Source organism: Pipistrellus kuhlii, unplaced genomic scaffold (assembly GCF_014108245.1).
Source record: "Pipistrellus kuhlii isolate mPipKuh1 unplaced genomic scaffold, mPipKuh1.p scaffold_m20_p_15, whole genome shotgun sequence".
Taxonomy (NCBI): Eukaryota; Metazoa; Chordata; class Mammalia; order Chiroptera; family Vespertilionidae; genus Pipistrellus; species Pipistrellus kuhlii.
The window spans coordinates 8850103-8867326 of NW_023425460.1; the positions used below are offsets into that span (position 1 = coordinate 8850103).

At 41.4% G+C, this 17224-nt stretch overlaps 1 protein-coding gene and 1 pseudogene across 2 annotated transcripts in view; both read left to right on the forward strand.

Moving 5' to 3' along the window:
* P4HA1 (prolyl 4-hydroxylase subunit alpha 1) overlaps positions 1-17224 on the forward strand; it is a 65606-nt gene that overhangs the window by 41874 nt on the left and 6508 nt on the right. For both annotated transcript variants that reach the window (XM_036437765.2, XM_036437764.2), the window contains exons 10-12: positions 6467-6566; positions 13654-13707; positions 15562-15627. In XM_036437765.2, coding sequence (XP_036293658.1) covers positions 6467-6566; positions 13654-13707; positions 15562-15627 — 220 coding nt within the window. The remainder of the gene's footprint in view (positions 1-6466; positions 6567-13653; positions 13708-15561; positions 15628-17224) is intronic.
* LOC118718974 lies at positions 1985-3818 on the forward strand (annotated as a pseudogene).

The following is a 17224-nucleotide window of genomic DNA, read 5'->3' on the forward strand; positions in this document are numbered from 1 at the left end:
CTATTATAAATGAGATATGCAAATAAATAATCTGTGTGGTAGAAAAAGCTGATTTGTTTCTGTTGGGTTATTTTTGGAAGTGGTCTTTTTTTTTTACACTGGAGTACAGATTTTCTACAATAAGATTTTATTGTGCTTGAAATTTAATTTACCCATGTTAATAAGGAAAAACACAGTATAAAAGTATATTAATATTTTTACAATATAGAGACAGATAAATAGCTTTGATGGTTTCAGTTTTTTAAAAATTGGCATAGCTTTTAACAACAGCATTAGCCTCTATTGGGTTGATCAGTGCTTCTCAGATAACAGAACTGGACAGATCTATAATATTGCAGTGTAATTGACCACTAAGGTGAAAGGGTCTGGATGGTTAGCCTTTTGTTGTTAACTCACGCACTTAGAGACAAAAACTTGGCAAGTTTTGTCCTCTGCAACTGGTACTTTGGGCCCTGAGAGATCTTTTTTGGGGGAAATCACATGGTGTGCTATACACCCGAAACTAATCTTATATAATAAAGAGGTAATATGCAAATTGACCCTCACACCCTTGCACAAGATGGCCGCCACCATGTGGTCAAAGATGGCCGCTACAAAATGGCTGGCGGGGGAGGGTAGTTGTAGGGGATCAGGCCAACAGGGGAAGGCAGTTAGGGGGGATTAGGCCTGCAGGGGAGGCAGTTGGGGGTGATCAGGCCTGCAGGGGAAGGCTGTTAGGGGGGGACCAGATTGGCAGGGGAGGGCAGTTGGGGGGGGGGCCAGGTCTGCAGGGGAGGGCAGTTGGGGGCAACCGGGCTTGCAGGGGAGGGCAGTTGGTGGTTACTGGGCCACAGGGGAGGGCATGGGGGTGATTGTTTTGGCAGGGGAGGACAGTTGGGGGCAATCAGGCTTGCAGGGGAGCAGTTAGGTGTTGATTAGGCTGGTAGGGGAGTGGTTGGGTGATTAGGCTGGCTGGCAGGAGAGCAGTTGGTAGCCAGCAGTCCCTGGATTGTGAGAGGGATGTCTGACTTGAGTCGGGCATCGCATGAGGGGTCTCAGATTGGAGAGGGTGCAGGCTGGGCTGAGGGACACCCTCTCCCCACCCATGCACCGGGCCTCTAGTACAAAATAATGGATGTAAACTGCAATTGAATGAATGAATGAATAGAAATGTTTAAAAAATCACATACTGGCCCTAGCCAGTCTGGCTCAGTGGATAGTGTGTTGGTCTGAGAATCAAAGGCTCCCGGGTTCGATTCCTAGCAAGGGCATATACAGTAAGTAGGTCCTTGGGTTACATTGGAGATCTATTCCTACGGTAGGATGTAACACGAATTTTGCCGTAAGTTGGAACCCACCTACATAAGCACCTACGTCACTCACATGGAGTACTTTGCATTTTCTGGGTAGCTAATAATATTTAGTTCTTACATTTATGTCTTTAAAACCTTTTTTATTTTTAAAAATTTAATAAATCTTTATTGTTCAGATTATTATAATTGTTTCTCCTTTATCCTCCCTATAGCTCCCCTCCACCCAGTTCCCACCCCATCCTCTGCCCTTACCTCCCCCTCTCCCCCCATCCTCATCCATAGGTGTACAATTTTTGTCCAGTCTCTTTTTGCACCCCCACACCCCTTTTCCCCTGAGAATTATCAATCCACTCCCTTTCTATGCCTCTGATTCTATTCACCAGTTTATTCTGTTCTTCAGATTTGCTATTTGTGTCTTTAAAACCTTTTTAATTACTTTTCATATAGTGAGAGTTACAGGCCTAACTTGTTTCTTTTGAATGTGTTTATCCAGTGTTCCAGAACCAGTTGTTGCCTATAACAAGCATTTCTTACTTTTGCAAAATGTGAAGTAAAAGACTGAAATGGTAGTTGCTAGAATGGCAAAGAGAAGGTGTTCTTCCGGGTAGCAGGAGACTTCAGACTGAAGAATGAGCAAGCATTGCCAAGGAAAAGTGGAACATAACGGAGGCAGTAACTGCTAAAATAGGCCGATGGGGTGAGAAAGGGTTGATAAAAGCATAGACAGAGGATCCAGCTGAAGAACATTGCTTTTATCAAAGTACAATAGAAAGTGTAAGAATAGCTGCTTAACTATTGCTGGTAGGAAGGAGGTTAAAAAGATCTGAAGTAGAAAGCAGGTTCTCGGTGGGTGTTGGGTTCCAGTATGGAATAGGAAATGTCTTATCAAGATATATTTAGCCCTAGCTCATTTGGCTCAGTGGATAGAGGGTCAGCCTGCAGACTCAAGGGTCTCAGGTTTGATTCCAGTCAGTGTGCCCGGGTTGTAGGCTCCATCCCCAGTAAGGGTCTTGCAGGAGCCAGCCAGTCGATGATTTTCTCTCATCATTGGTGTTTCTATATTTAGTCTGACACTATATTAGACCACTTGCCAGCCTTTTGTTGCAGTTATCTATAAAAGTTATGTCAGTAGTTGGTAAAAAATAACAAATTATCGGTAGGCAGAAAATATAGGTACATTATCCTACTATATTAGTTCTACATTCTTCCATACTACATTAGAAATTTTGTCAGATTTTGGGAGAAACAAGTTCTTAGTATATTTATCAACTATATCCTTCATAACAATAAAATTCTTGGATCCTTTCTATTTCTGCTACACTGAGACATTCTACTCAGCCAGTCCCGATAAATTTGCAAGAGATCACCAGATAAATAATTATGCTAAAATAAAATAAGTATTAGATTAGTTCTAAGAAGTCTTCAGGATTCATTCATTTATTCAGCAAATATTTATTGAGCATTTTCTGTGTGCCAGGCACTGTAATAGGTTCTACAGATAAGTGATGAGCAAAATCAGGCAGCATTTACATGTATTGGGAACTAGTAGTTAAATGAAGACATGTTACCTTAATCGAATAACAAATTAATGTACAATTACTGTGCTAAATGCTACAGTGGGAGGACATATAGTATATAAGAACATATAGGGGCAGCTGCCTGCTCTACTGTCGGGTGCATGAAGGTAGTGTCTTCCCGAAGAGCGCAGCTCCGGGTTAATGGAGGCGGTGAGAAGCCCAGGAACATTCTAGGGCTAAAGGGCACCGTTCTCCATCCTCCCTTCCACTAGGGAGAGGCCATAGTAGCATTAAGCAGGTGCCCACCAAAGTCACCGTGAGCTGTGAAGTATCAAAGGCATAAAGAATTTTATTTCATTTCATCTAAGAAAATGTTAAGAGTATATGCAGGCAAAGACACTGGGGAAGAAGTGGTGTGCCAACAAGACCTCCACCTTTTGAGGAAAAAGGCTGAGGAGGATGCTCTGATCCCTGCAGCATATGGCAGTGGGGTGGTTGACCTGTCAGATGATCTGGGCTGTGGTAGGTAACATGTGCTGGCAGCTGTCCCTAGCCCAAAAGACCACGGTTCTGAAACAACGCAGGGCTGCAGGTGGGTGAGGGAGCAGCGTTCCCTGGAGATGGAGTTGTAATTAGGAAAGGCAGAGGGGTTGGAGTGAAGGTGTATAGCTCTTCAGAGTGCATAGAGGCATAGAAACATGGGTGTTCTACCGAGGAAGCTATTCTTGAGCTTTGTTGATAGTTACTTTGGCACCAAGATTGGGCCTAAAGTGGAGAATCAAAGTTACTGAAAGATGCAAACAGCATTGGGTGCTCACGTCAACAACACCCTGTTTCTGACACAGCATTCTAAGGTGCGATTTTCAGACCACTTCATGGCCCACACAGACTAATTACGGAAATTCTGTGGCACCACAAAAAATATGTTTTTTGTTGATTTGACCAAAAAGGTTTAATTTTGATTCATTCACACTGGATGGCTATTGTGTTGGCAGGTGTCCTTTTTAACATTTACTTGACAGTCTAAGGTAGGGGTGTCGAACTCAATCAGAGAAGGGGCCAAAATCTAAAATCCAGCCTAAATTGCGGGCCGAATGGTTTACTGAACAGTCATAAACTGTCATTGTGATGGAAACGCAGTGGAGTGCAGTGATGACAGCGCGGTGCGGGCCATATTGCAAGGCCTGGCGGGACGGATTTGGCCTGCGGGCCTTGTGTTTGACACATGTGGTCTAAGGGAAGAGAGGTCAGTGGCCCTGACTAGTCAGGTATTGCATGTTTAAAAATTCGGTTGAAAATCGCTGCTCTTAGAGGCTAATGCTGCTGAGGAAGTGGACATGCAGGTAGGCAGTAAGACATGGCAATGTGGGGTTAATAGGAGAAAACGTGGCAGTCAGATTGGAAAGGAAGTCTTGCTATTTTAAAAACCGTAAATGTTACAAAGGTATATTTTTAACAATTACTGCTGTTTAATTGTGAGGGAAAAATTTAGCATTTTACAATATTTCCCTACATATACAAAACATAAATATTTGCTTGTGCTCTAAAAGAGGGCAAAATTAGAGAACTCATTTCTGTCTTGAACAACTGAATATCTGTTACTTAAGGAGAAAATTGCTAATCATTAATGCACTCACAGCAAACAGTTGCCTTACCAATGAAAAAGGTACATTAATGTGGTTCTTGTCCTGTCAATTATTATTATTATTATTATTATTACTATTATTATTATTATAGATTTTATATTGGTCTTTCTGACAACTTCCTACCATAGTTACTATTTAAAAAATGATTTTACTGAAGTGAAGTCAGTCCATGAAAAAGAATCCTAATATATTTTCCTCTGAAATGGATGTGAGAAATGTAAATTTATAGCACTCTCATGTCACATCATTTTCATGCTATGATTAGTAGTAACTACTTCCTCCTTCCTCTTCCTCAAAAAAAAAGTAGGAAGCTTTGACAGAGCATGGCATGGGGAAGAGTCAGGGAAGAAGAGATGACAAGAGTGATAATCCAAAAGCTTCATTTTGCCGAGTGAAAAGACTGTTCTGGGCAGAGGGGAGAGCGTGTGCCGCTAGCCTTAGGCTGGAGGAGCATGTCTCTGAAGTGCTGCCGGGCACGGCTCTGGGGGGGGCAGAGGCAGGATGTAGCGGTAGAGTCTTTAAGGGAGACTGGGAGGGAGCAGCCAGAGACTGAAGGGACTGGGAGAATGAGTGAACGAGGAGAGTTTTAAGAAGGAGGGACATTGTAATATGTTACTGGAAGAGCAAATACAAGGAGAATTGGAAAATCTAGTTAGTAGAATTGTGGGTGATATTAGTAAGACATAATAGATTGAGAAATGAGTCTCTGAAAAAGTTGACTTGAAGAGGGAGGAGAAAGAGGTTGGCAGCTGGAAGGAGATGAGTTAAGGGGAAAACTTTTAAATGTTATTTATTTATTTAATGGGAGAGACTTAAGCTCAGTTAAAAGCTGTGGGAGGAATTATAGAGAAGGGAAATTAATTATATAATAGAGAAAGGACTAATCAGTGACTTAATGCTCCTAAAATGCAGGAGAAAGTAGAATCTAAGGCAGAGGATTCGCCTTAGATAATGGAGAGAAATCTCTTGGAGCTGTACTAAAGGAACTATAGAATGAACTAAAAGGAACAGGTAGATGCAAATGTAGGTAGGTGATATGGTTTCTGTTTTCTCAGTGAGGTAGGAGATATGCTATCTTTTGAGTGCAGGGAGACGCTGAGGTGGGTTGGGGTTCAGTATAGGAGGGAGTGAGAGCTAGGGCCCTTTGAAGTTGGTGCTCCTCTCCAGTGGAGCATACCCACCCTGTTCATGCCTTTCTGCAGTAGGCTCCATGGCCAGGTGTAGGTGTGGAGAAAAGTTCATTCAGGACTGAGTTTTTGCCAGACAGTTGAATTTTAGCTTTTAGCAAGAATTATGTTGAGCACTGGTTGGTGTTGCTCAGTGGTTGGAGTGTCAGCCATTCCTGGTTAAGGGCACATTTCCTTGGTTGCAGGTTCAAGGCCGGCCTTAATCTGGACACATGCGGGAGGCAACCAGTTAGTGTGTCTTTTTCACATTGATGGTTTTTTCTCTCTCTCCCCTTTCCATCCTCTCTCCCTTCCACTTTCTCTCTCTCTCTAAAAAAAAAAAAAAAAAAAAGTCAATGGAAAAAATATTCTTGGGTAAGGATTAACCAAAAATTTTTTTATTTATTTATGCAAGTAACGTGAATTTTTTTTCTTTTCTTATAAGGTATTAACATTGTATAAATCAGGCCTCAAGCCCTATGATTTCCACTCCAGTCAATTCCCATACCTTACTTAGAAGGAACAGTTGTTTTAAGTTTGGTATGGATTTTTCCAGAATTTACAACAACAAAAAAAGCACTCTATAGGCTTCTTAAATTAATCCACTTATTTTCATAGAAACCATAATGAGGTTAATTTTTCCTTTCCAGCTTCTAACTGTAAAATATAAAATGTTTTTGTAAAAAATGCAACATTTATTAGTAAAATCATATTAAACAAGCAAAATCAAATAAATGTCCATAGATAAGGAGTTAATGCCCCATATATTACAGCTTTTTAAATGACAGCTATTGATCTTCATGTATTGAAACATTATCAATAAGACTATTTCTTCTTGCTCTTAGTGCCTGGCTCTCTGGCTATGAAAACCCTGTGGTATCTCGAATTAATATGAGAATACAAGACCTAACAGGACTAGATGTTTCCACAGCAGAGGAATTACAGGTGGGTAATCACATTATCTCTGAATTATATGCTATCACACTATCCTTAACTATACTTTTTCAAAAATGCTTCAGATGAGATTTCCTGATTTTGCACAGGCAGTACTCAATTTAATCACAAATTGTGATTTTAATAATCAGTGGGAAAATTGTATGATTGTTCTGTGTTAAAATTTATCAGAACATTAAAAACTCTTGCCCTAGCTGGTTTGGCTTAGTGGATAGAGCACAGGCCTACGGACTGAAGGGTCTCAGGTTGATTCCAGTCAGGGCACAAGCCCAGGTTGTGGGCTGGGTCCCCAGTAGGGGCTGCGCAGGAGGCAGCCCATCAATGATTCTCTCTCATCATTAATGTTTCTCTCTCTCTCCCTCTCCTTTCCTCTCTAAAATCAATTTTAAAAATTTAAAGAAAACATTAAAGCTCTTACTGTTGAGTATAAATTTATAGGGGAATGAGAAAAATGTAACACTAATATTTATTAAGCACACTATTCTGTGTGTGCTTTTCATTCCTAGGCCTGTCTGGTAACCAGGGCAGTTCTTCTTCTTCTTCTTCTTTTTTTTTTTTTTTTTTTTAAATTTTTCTGTTGAGACATAATTCATGTGCCATAAGATTTACACTGGTTTTGTTATCGGAAAGAGAACTTGACCTTTGTGCAACCACCAATACTGTCTAATTCAGGGGTCTTCAAACTACGGCCCGCGGGCCACATGCGGCCCGCAGAGGAGTCTGATCCGGCCCGCCAGGTTTTTTGGGCAGTGAGCGCAGCCGAGGTGTTACAGTAGGAATTAGTAGTTCATATAGTCCGGCCCTCCAGCTCTCTGAGGGACTGTGATCTGGCCCCCACTTTAAAAAGTTTGAGGATGCCTGGCTAATTCCAGAATATTTTCATTTCCTCAGAAAGAAACCTCATATACTTTAAGTACAGGCATACCTTGCAGGTATTATGGTTTTGATTCCAGATCACAGCAATAAGGCAAAATATCACAATAAAGTAACCTCACAACAATTTTTTTGTCTCTTGGTGCAAATTAAAGTTATGTGTACACTAAACATAGTCTATTAGGTGTACAGTAGCATTATATATACAAAGCAATGTACATTCCTTAATTTAAAAGTACTTTATTGCTAAAAATGCTAACCTATTTGAGTTTTCAGCAGTATTTTTGCCACAATGTTTAAAATGACTGTTAACTGATCATGGTGGTAGTGGCAATTTCTTAAAATAAGACAGCAGTGAAGTTTGCCACATTGATGGACTCTTCCTTTCATGAATGATTTCTCTGTAGCAAGCACTGTTGTTTGATAGCATTTTAACCCTCGTAGAACTTCTTTCAAAATTGGAGTCAATCTCTCAAATCCTGCCTCTGCTTTATCAATTAAATACATGTAATATTCTAAATCCTTTGTTGTCACCTCAACATTCTTTGCTCATCCATAAAAAGCAACAACTGAAATTGCAATATTTCATTATCATGAGATTGCAGCAATTTAGTCACATCTTCCGGCTTCACTTCTAATTCTAGTTCTTGTGCTATGTCCACCACATCTGCAGGGACTTCCACTGAAGTCTTAAGCTCCACAAAGTCATCCATGAGCATTGGAATCAATTTCTTCTAAACTGCTGTTAATGTTATTTTTACCTCTTCTCATGAATCGCAAATGTGTTTTGTTTTTAAAAAAATATGTTTTATTGATTTTTTTACAGAGAGGAAGGGAGAGGGATAGAGAGCCAGAAACATCGATGAGAGAGAAACATAGACCAGCTGCCTCCTGCACCCCCCCCACCGGGGATGTGCCCGCAACCAATGCACATGCCCTTGACCGGAATCGAACCTGGGACCCTCCAGTTCGCAGACCGACGCTCCATCCACTGAGCCAAACTGGTTTCAGCTGTAAATGTGGTTTTTCCCCCCCACAGTATACACACACATACACACACACACATCCTTATATATATTTATTCTACATATATTTTTATACTTTTTTCTTTTTAATAATTTTTAAAAAATTTATTGATCAATTGATTTTTAGATATAAAATTTATTGATCGATTGATTTTTAGATTGAAAGAGAGAGGGGAAAAAAACCCACATCAGTTTGTTGCTTCATCCATTCATATATTCATTGGTTGCTTCTTTTATGTGCCCTGACCAGGGATTGAGCCTGCAACCTTAGTATATTGGGATGATAATCCAACCAACTGAGTGACTCAGGGCAATAATTTTTTATTTTTAAATTAAAGTTGACATACAATATTATATTTACATTCAGGTTTACAACCCAGTGATTAGAAGTGATCACCCTGATAAATTTATACCATCTGACACCATAAATAGTTATTACAATATTACTGGCTGTGTTCCCTCTGTTCTACTTTATATCCTCATGACTATTCTGTGATTTCCAGGGTGTATTCTTAATCCCTTCACCTTTTTTAGCCATCCTGCTAATCCCTCTCCCATCTGACAACTATTAAAATGTTCTTTGTACCTATGAGTCTGTTTCTGTTCCAATTGTTCATTTATCTTCTATTTTAGCTTCCACATTTAAGTGAAATCATATGGCGTTTGTCTTCATTCTTAGCACAATACCCTCTAGGTTTGTTGCAGATGGCAAGATTTTATTCTTTTATATATTTATAGATTTCAGAGAGGAGGTTAGAGGGAGAAAGAGAGAGAAACATCATTGACAAGAGAGAATCATTGATTGGCTGCTTCCTACATGCACCACACTAGGCATCAAGCCTACAACCCGGGCATGTGCCCTGACTGGGAATTGAACTGTGACCTCCTGGTTCATCGGTCAATGCTCAACCACTGAGCCACACTGACTGGACCTATATCCTTTTAAATGCTTACTATTTATTTTTACCTAGATCTGTGGTCGGCAAACTGCGGCTCACAAGCCACATGCGGTTCTTTGGCCCCTTGAGTGTGGCTCTTCCACAAAATACCACGGCCTGGGCAAGTCTATTTTGAAGAAGTGGCATTAGAAGAAGTTTAAATTAAAAAAATTTGGCTCTCAAAAGAAATTTCAATCATTATACTGTTGATATTTGGCTCCGTTAACTAATGAGTTTGCCGACCACTGCCCTATAATAGATCATCCATTCTTAAGGTCCTTGAGCATTCTTATAGCCATTGTTTTGAACTCTGCATCTGGTATCTTGGTTACTTCCATTTCATTTAATTCTTTTTCTGGAGATTTATCTTGTTCTTTCATGTGGGGCATGTTTCTTTGTCTTCCCATTTTGTCTGCTTCCCCCCCCCCCCCTATGTATTAGGTACATCTGCCATGACTCCAAAACCTGTTATGGTGCTTTTATGTTGTAGATGTCTTATGGGGCTCAGATCACTTGAACTGAATGTTCCAGGAATAGCTCTTGTGTAGATTGTGCAACCTCCTGTTGTACAATAGTTGAGTCTTGAATGCTGCTGGTTTGGTTTTGGGTGGGGTTAACCCTCACGCTGGCTGTCCATAGGAAAGATCTCAGTCACAGTGTATGCAGCCACTGTGCAGGGGCTGCCCCTGAGGTGGAGTTGTTCCCAGCAGGGTCTGGTGCCTAGCAGGACCCCTCTTGGGGTGTGTCACTTGTGTGGCTAGTTGGGTGAGCTCTGGTGTGGTCTAAAGCCCACTATTGGTGGTGTTGGTTCTGGGTCCACTTGGGTAGGGTTCTGGTACAGGTCAATGTCAGATGCTGCCTGGGATACCTATCTGGAGCTACCATGCAATTTCCTGTTTGTGGCTGCTGCTTCTGGGCCTGAGTGTGGGTGGGAGGGGCCATGCTGTGAATAAGGGCTGGCTTTATCCAGCTCTGAGCTGGAGGCAGATCAACAAAAGGTCCAAGGCACCCCATGGTCCACATTTACCTGTTGGCCACTCCACCACCCCCTGAGGTTGCCTGGTCTTTCTTGAGAGCCTTCTGAAGAAAGACTAGGGTGGGCCCAGGCTGACTGCTCCCCACAGACCCTTCCAATAGGCATGAGCTCCTTGGGGCAGAGTGACTGGGGTCGGGAGGACAGGGCTAGTGGGTCTCCTGCTTGGAGGCAGCATGTTCAGGCAGTTATTGGGGGAAAAGTGGCCCCTCTCCACAGCCTCTCAGTCTCTGCTAGAGTCTCTAACCCCAACTCCCCCAGGAGGAGTGCAGGAGCAAGATCAGCAGGGCAGAGCCAGAAGGACAGGCCGAATGAGTCTCCTGTTGGAGCCATAGTACTGACTCGGGGGGTTGGGGTAAAAATGGCACCTTGTGCCATAGCCACACAACCCAGCACCTGCCTGAGTCCTGGACAAGAGTCTCCCAAGGAGACACACACTGACGGCCCCATGCCTGAGCAGCACTCTGATCCCCCCTGTGGGACTGAGCAGGGCAGAGCCACTGGGAATTGTAAGGAAAAGATCAGGTAGGTGGGCACCAGCTGAGTGTGGGAGTGGGGGGAAGAATGGCCCTTGTTCCAAAGCTACACAGCTCAATGACTGAGTCTCCACCAATCGCTTCTTAGGAAAAGAGTGCACCAGAGGTCCTGTTGGTGCAGCCAGCAGAGCTTTTCTGCAGGTCTAGAGCTCAGCAGGGTGGTGTCAGTAGTTGCAGGACTGGGCTAGTGCACTCCCCGGCTGGTGCTGTAAGAATAGGATGCTTGACCCTGGGATGATGGCGCCTGGGACTCAGCACAGGGACCTCAGGGCGGTGCCACCCAGATCTTCTTTTTGACTCCCCTGTGCCCTGAGTCACCTTCCCTCTACCAGAGCCCCAGGTGTCTGAGAACAAGCTCCTGTGCATTGGCCCTTTAAGAGAGTACCCGGCTTCTAGAGGACCTTCTCCAGGGTGACAGAGTCCAGCTGCTTTTCTCAGCCAGGTGCCATGTGGGCTCCTCTTCCTGGCTCGGGAGTCTCGGTTAGGGATCCTGGCATTGGGTGAGGCCCATGCTCCTCACGGAGGACTTTTGCAGCCAAAAGTGATTCTCAGCTGCCACCTGCGGGTGCAGGACTAGCCCTTTTTGTGTCTGAGCCCTCCTACAAGTCTCTCTGTGGCTTCTCCTGTGAATCCTTTGTTATACTTCTGTGCAGCTGGCTATTTAGGTTGATTGCTCTATAACTTAGCCGTAAATCTGGTTTGGCACTGAGAGGAGGTGAGTGTAGCTTCCACCCACTCTGTGGCCATTTTCAAAATATGTATAGAGGTTTTGAACAGCAAAGGTAGAAGCATTTCCTGCAGCTATTTCTTCTAAGTCTCCATTTAAGTTTGATTTGAATTTCACTTAAAGCATTATGGCTTTCCATTTCTGTTGTACTTTATCTTTGTTGGGCAATTCCCTTCTCCAATTATATATTCTTGTAAAATATCACATGGGTTTTCCCTGAGAGATAAGGAGACAACATAATTGCATGATGTGCTGCCTGCATGTTATTCATGCAGTACGTTATACTGCATAATAGATGTACAGTGATAATCACGAATAGACTTTGAAAGAAGGGATGTGATTGGTCATTGATCATGATGTGAAGCTGTTATTTACATAGGAACCTGGGGACTGAAGACCTTGCAGTGACATTCGTACTTTATACATTACTCACAATGAACATGGCCAAATTTCAACTGTGTGTTGGGGTCTGGTGTTAATGGTTAGCTAACCATGTTATCTGAGATTTGTGCATTTTGGAATGGGGCAAAGCAGGACTGCCTATATTTAAATTTGCTCAATTAAGTTGTCAATTATTCCTAGAAACTCTTTGATATATATTTTTCTTTCCCTGTTTAACCTTCACATGCTCTTTTAGGCTACTTGATGTATTTCTACTTAGTAGGCTGATCCAGCTCAAGGTGTCTGTAACATAAGTTTACTATGCAGAGTAATAGTAATTTATGTAGGACTTGGACTTTGCTATGGGCAACATTCTTGTAATTATTTTCTCACTTCACTTCATCATCATTACTCTTGTGTTTGTTAATCCTCACTTGAGGATATTTTTTCCACTGAGAGTGGAAGAGAGAGGGATAGATAGAAACATTGATGTGAGAGAAACACATCAATTGGTTGCCTCCTGCATTCACCAGGGCCCGGGCTGAGGAGGAGCCCACAACCAAGGTGCGTGCCTTTGACTGGAATCGAACCCAGGACTCTTCTGTCTGCAGGCCACCGAGCCAAACCAGCTAGAGCTGATCAGTATTACTCTTTACATTTTTCTTTTATTTTTGTCAGCATTTTATATTGGGATGAAAGGAAGATGTCATATTTCTCATTTTACAAGTGAAGTTTTATTCAAAGTTATAACTGAGAAAGCTGGAAATGGAACTTAGACCAAATGTTTTTCTTAACTCTCTTTTGCTGCTTTACTCTAGGACAGTGTTTCCCAAACTTTTGACATATGTGTACCCCTTCTATAATTTTTGTAACGCTGAGTATCCCTTGTACTCCTAAGAACGTAGAATTAGGCGCAGCTAAGCACGGTGCAGTGCATATCCTCACCAAACTCCGGTGCAACGCGTACCCCCACCAAACTTTTCCCATACCCCTGGGGGTATGCGTACTACACTTTGGGAAACACTGCTCTAGGACATTGTCCTAACCACCTGAAGTTGTTGGAGCCATCCACCAGGAATAGTTAAGTTGGTGGATAGCAGGAATAGTTAAGTTGGTGTTAACTTCTTCCCTTCTTTACAGGGAAAAAATATGAGTGAAGGGGGATTTTATTAGAGAATTTTGTGAGTTGGTCAGCATTTTGGGCTTTAGAAAATATGTCTTTATTTAAATTCCAAAGGAAAGTGTTTAGTGAAAATTAATCATAGGAACCTCATAATTCTAGTTCTAGAAAATTTTAATTCCAATTCAAAATTTAGTTTGTTATATATTAAAGAAAAATATGTCCTCCAAACATTTGCTAAAGCATATTAATTAAGGTTCTACAATAGCATATAGTAGCTATCTGTAGTTTTTCATCTTTGGTTCGTTAGGAGCTCTAATTTATTTCCAATGCTTCTCATCTCTCTTGAAGTTCCTAACCATGATATATGAGGCCAAAATGGGGCTGGTAGATGTTTTGAATAGTCATCTTGGTAGTTCATTCATGGTTTGTTTCTCTCCTTCAGGTAGCAAACTATGGAGTGGGAGGACAGTATGAACCCCATTTTGATTTTGCACGGGTAAGTAAAAACAATAGGGGATGCAGTTCCACTGAAGCTTAGGTATGACATGTTAGTTGCCTAGCCCAAGTGCCATCAGGAGGTGAGTGGATAAAAGCTGTGGTACATGTGCACCATGGAACACTACTCGGCTATACAAAAGAAGGGAATCTTACTCTTTGAGACAGCATGGATGGACCTGGAGAGCATTCTGCTGAATGAAATAAGGCCGTCAGAGAAATACAAGTAATGTATGATTTCACTCATATGTGGAATCTAATGAACAATGAGCCAAATAGAGACGAGCTGGGAGAGTGGAGAGATTGAGCAAAAATGGAAAAAGAGAAAATTCATGGACAAGGTGATTGTTGGAGGTGGAGGAGGGGATAGATGGTGATGGAAGGAGACTTGATGGGGTGGTGAACACACAATACAGTGTACAGGTGATGTGGTGTAGAATTGTGTACCTGAAACCTAGTGCCACCCCAGTAAATTAAAAAAAAAAAAAAAAAAGGAAAAAATTCCATGCCTATTTGGAATTTGTGGATGGATGGTGGAATAAATATTATGTAAAGCCTTTTTAGCAGTAAAAAAACCCACCTAGATGCACAAAAAAATAATTAAGAATCATTTTAAATGCATTGCTGAACCTGGAAGAAAAGAGGAAATTCCCAAAGACAAACGGAACAAAGAAAACCTAGAGACTAAAATTAGAGGGTAAAGGGGGATAAAGAAGCTGAGGCTGAAGACATGTATTCCAGGAATCTAGAGTCTTGGGGATTGGCTACTTAGTGTAAGCTACTGAAGCCGAGACCCCTGCATAAAACCTAAATCTCCAGAAGGATTACACCTTCAGAGAAAGTCAGAATGGCTTTGGGTCAGGAGCCGTAAGGAGAGTTGCCTCTCACCATCCTAGCTGCAGTGCGGTGTGTCTGGAGAGCTGCTTGTGGGAGTGAAAGCATGGGCTGCCTTCGCGTTAGCTCAGGTTTCAGTTTGTCCTCCCAGGGAGAGGAAACCTGAATTCAAAGTTGTTCAACTTAGTAGTGTTCCTTGGTACTTCGCTCCCTGAAGAGAAGCGTCTTGAGAATTTTAAAGATTAAGCATCTAAATACAAACTCATTTTTTTTAAAAAAATGACTAAATGGTAATAGGACACCATTGGTGAGACTAAAGCAACCAACAGATTGAGACACTGTAGGATATTAGATACTTGAATTACCAGGTGCAGAATATAAAATAACTATATAACATTAAGAAAACAAAAGGTAGGATAAAATTAACAACCTCTCAAAATGATTTAACATATTTGAAAAGTTAAATTTTGAAATTTAAAATTTAGTAGATAAGTTAACAGGTTAGAGACAGCTGAGGCAAATAAGTGAACTGGCCGATAAAGCTAAAGAGTCCAAGAATCTTTTGAAACAGGAAGATAAAAAAATATAAAACAGGTATAAAAAGGCTGGAGAATAAATAGTATCAAAGCAGGATGCTAAAAAGCTGTCATTGCCTAAATATTCCTAAAATGAATAAATATTGGATCTTTTTTATTTAACATATTAAGCTATAAAGTATGAGGGAAGCTAGAACTATAAATGTTGATGTTTTAAATATTTTGTGAATAGTAGTTATTGGTTCTCATTTATTTAGTTAATAAATTTGTTCCCCCTAAACCCAGGGGTCTTATCAAAAGTAATCAGTGTACAAGCTGAACCAACAATTTAAATGCCTACTGCTATTGTGCATTAGATATTATATAGGAATCTTTTGGGGTTGTTTTTGGCATACCCTTCAGCATATTACCCATGTTTAGTTGCCACTGGAAAATTTGCATTACTGAATTTTTCACCATTAAATTAGTTATGTTTTTTTTTATAGAAAGACGAGCCAGATGCTTTCAAAGAGCTGGGGACAGGAAACAGAATTGCAACGTGGCTGTTTTATGTAAGTTATAGCTAAAATTTTTATTTTAAGTTGGGACTTGACCACATGACTCTTATTTTGATGTGTTCAGATGTTTGCTCTTATAGTAAAAGGAGTTAAAAATATTTTTTTCAATTGTAATATTACAACCTGAAGACGGAAGTTAACATTACTGATAGTTTCACTACTTGGAGACAGTCGCTGTTTAGTCATCTGTGTGTATATAAGCCGCTTCATATGTTCATCTGAATTTCATAATGTTTTTGTCTACTTTTCTGATAGGATATATATATCAACAACAAATTTTCAGAGTGAACACCTCATATAGTTAGCATCCTAGACACCCATCAAGGGAACCATTCTCACATTATTAAAGTTTCAAAACAGTGTGCTCTTTAAGTATAATTGATACATACAGAAAAAATTAACTTTTATAAAAAATTAACTTTTATAATATTTGCCCTAGTTCACTGTTGCTGCATAACAAATCATCCCAAAACTGAATGGTTTAAAATAATGTTATTTATTTTTTGAGATTTTTATTGATTTCGGAGAGGGAGGGAGAAAAACCAATGATGAAAGAAAATCATTGATTGGCTGCCTCCTGCATGCACCTACAGGGGATTGAGCCTGCAACTTGGGCATGTGTCCTGACCAGGCATTGAACCATTACTTCCTAGTTCATAGGTCAATGCTCAACCACCAAGCCACTGTGGCCAGGCTGTTTAAAATTATTTTATCTTTCACAGTTTTGAGGCTCACTGGGTTTTGCTTTGGTTCTTCTGGCTCTCTCATGTGTGCAGTCAGATGATGATGAGAGGGAAGGTCCATCTTGAAGGCTGACGTTGAGGCTGGCTGTTGGCCTGAAGACATCCATGGGGCTTGGGCTTCCATGTGGGGCTTGGGCTTCCTCACATGGTGACTGCAGGAACAGGTGTCCCCCCAAAACAGGCAGAAGTGTGGGCACTTTCAGTACCTATCCTCAGAAGTCAGAGTGTCACTTCTGCTCTATTTTATTGAGGCAACTGCAAAGGTCTGCCAAGGTTTGGGGGGGGAGGGGTTTACACAGACCTAGCCACTCGAGAAGAATGTCATTGTCACGTAAGAGTATTATATTTGGCAATGTTGTAATCTTTGTTAACCTTAGCCTGGCTGGGTGGCTCAGCTGTTTGGAGCATCGTCCTGTACACTAAAATGGTTGTGGGCTCAATTCGAGGTCAGGGCACATACCTAGGTTGCAAGTTCAATCCCTAGTTGAGGTGAGTACAGGAGTAAACGGACCGTTGTTGCTCTCTCACATCAATGTTTTTCTTTCTTTCTCCCTTCTCTCTGTAAAATTGATAAATAGATCCTTAGGTGAGGATTTTTTTTTTTAAGTTAATTTTCCATCCCCTACCTCTCCTCCCCCTTAAATTATATACTACTAGAGGCCCGATGCACAAAGTTTGTGCAAGCATAGGCCCTCGCAGCCATCACCCTCTGAGGGGCGATTGATTGCTAAGCCCCTTCCCCACATTGATCGTCCTGCAGAGGGTGGTGGCAGCTGGGGCTGCCTTCAACCCCACTCCCCGCCTGCTGATTGTTCCAGAAGGTCATTCCACTATCCAATCTAATTAAC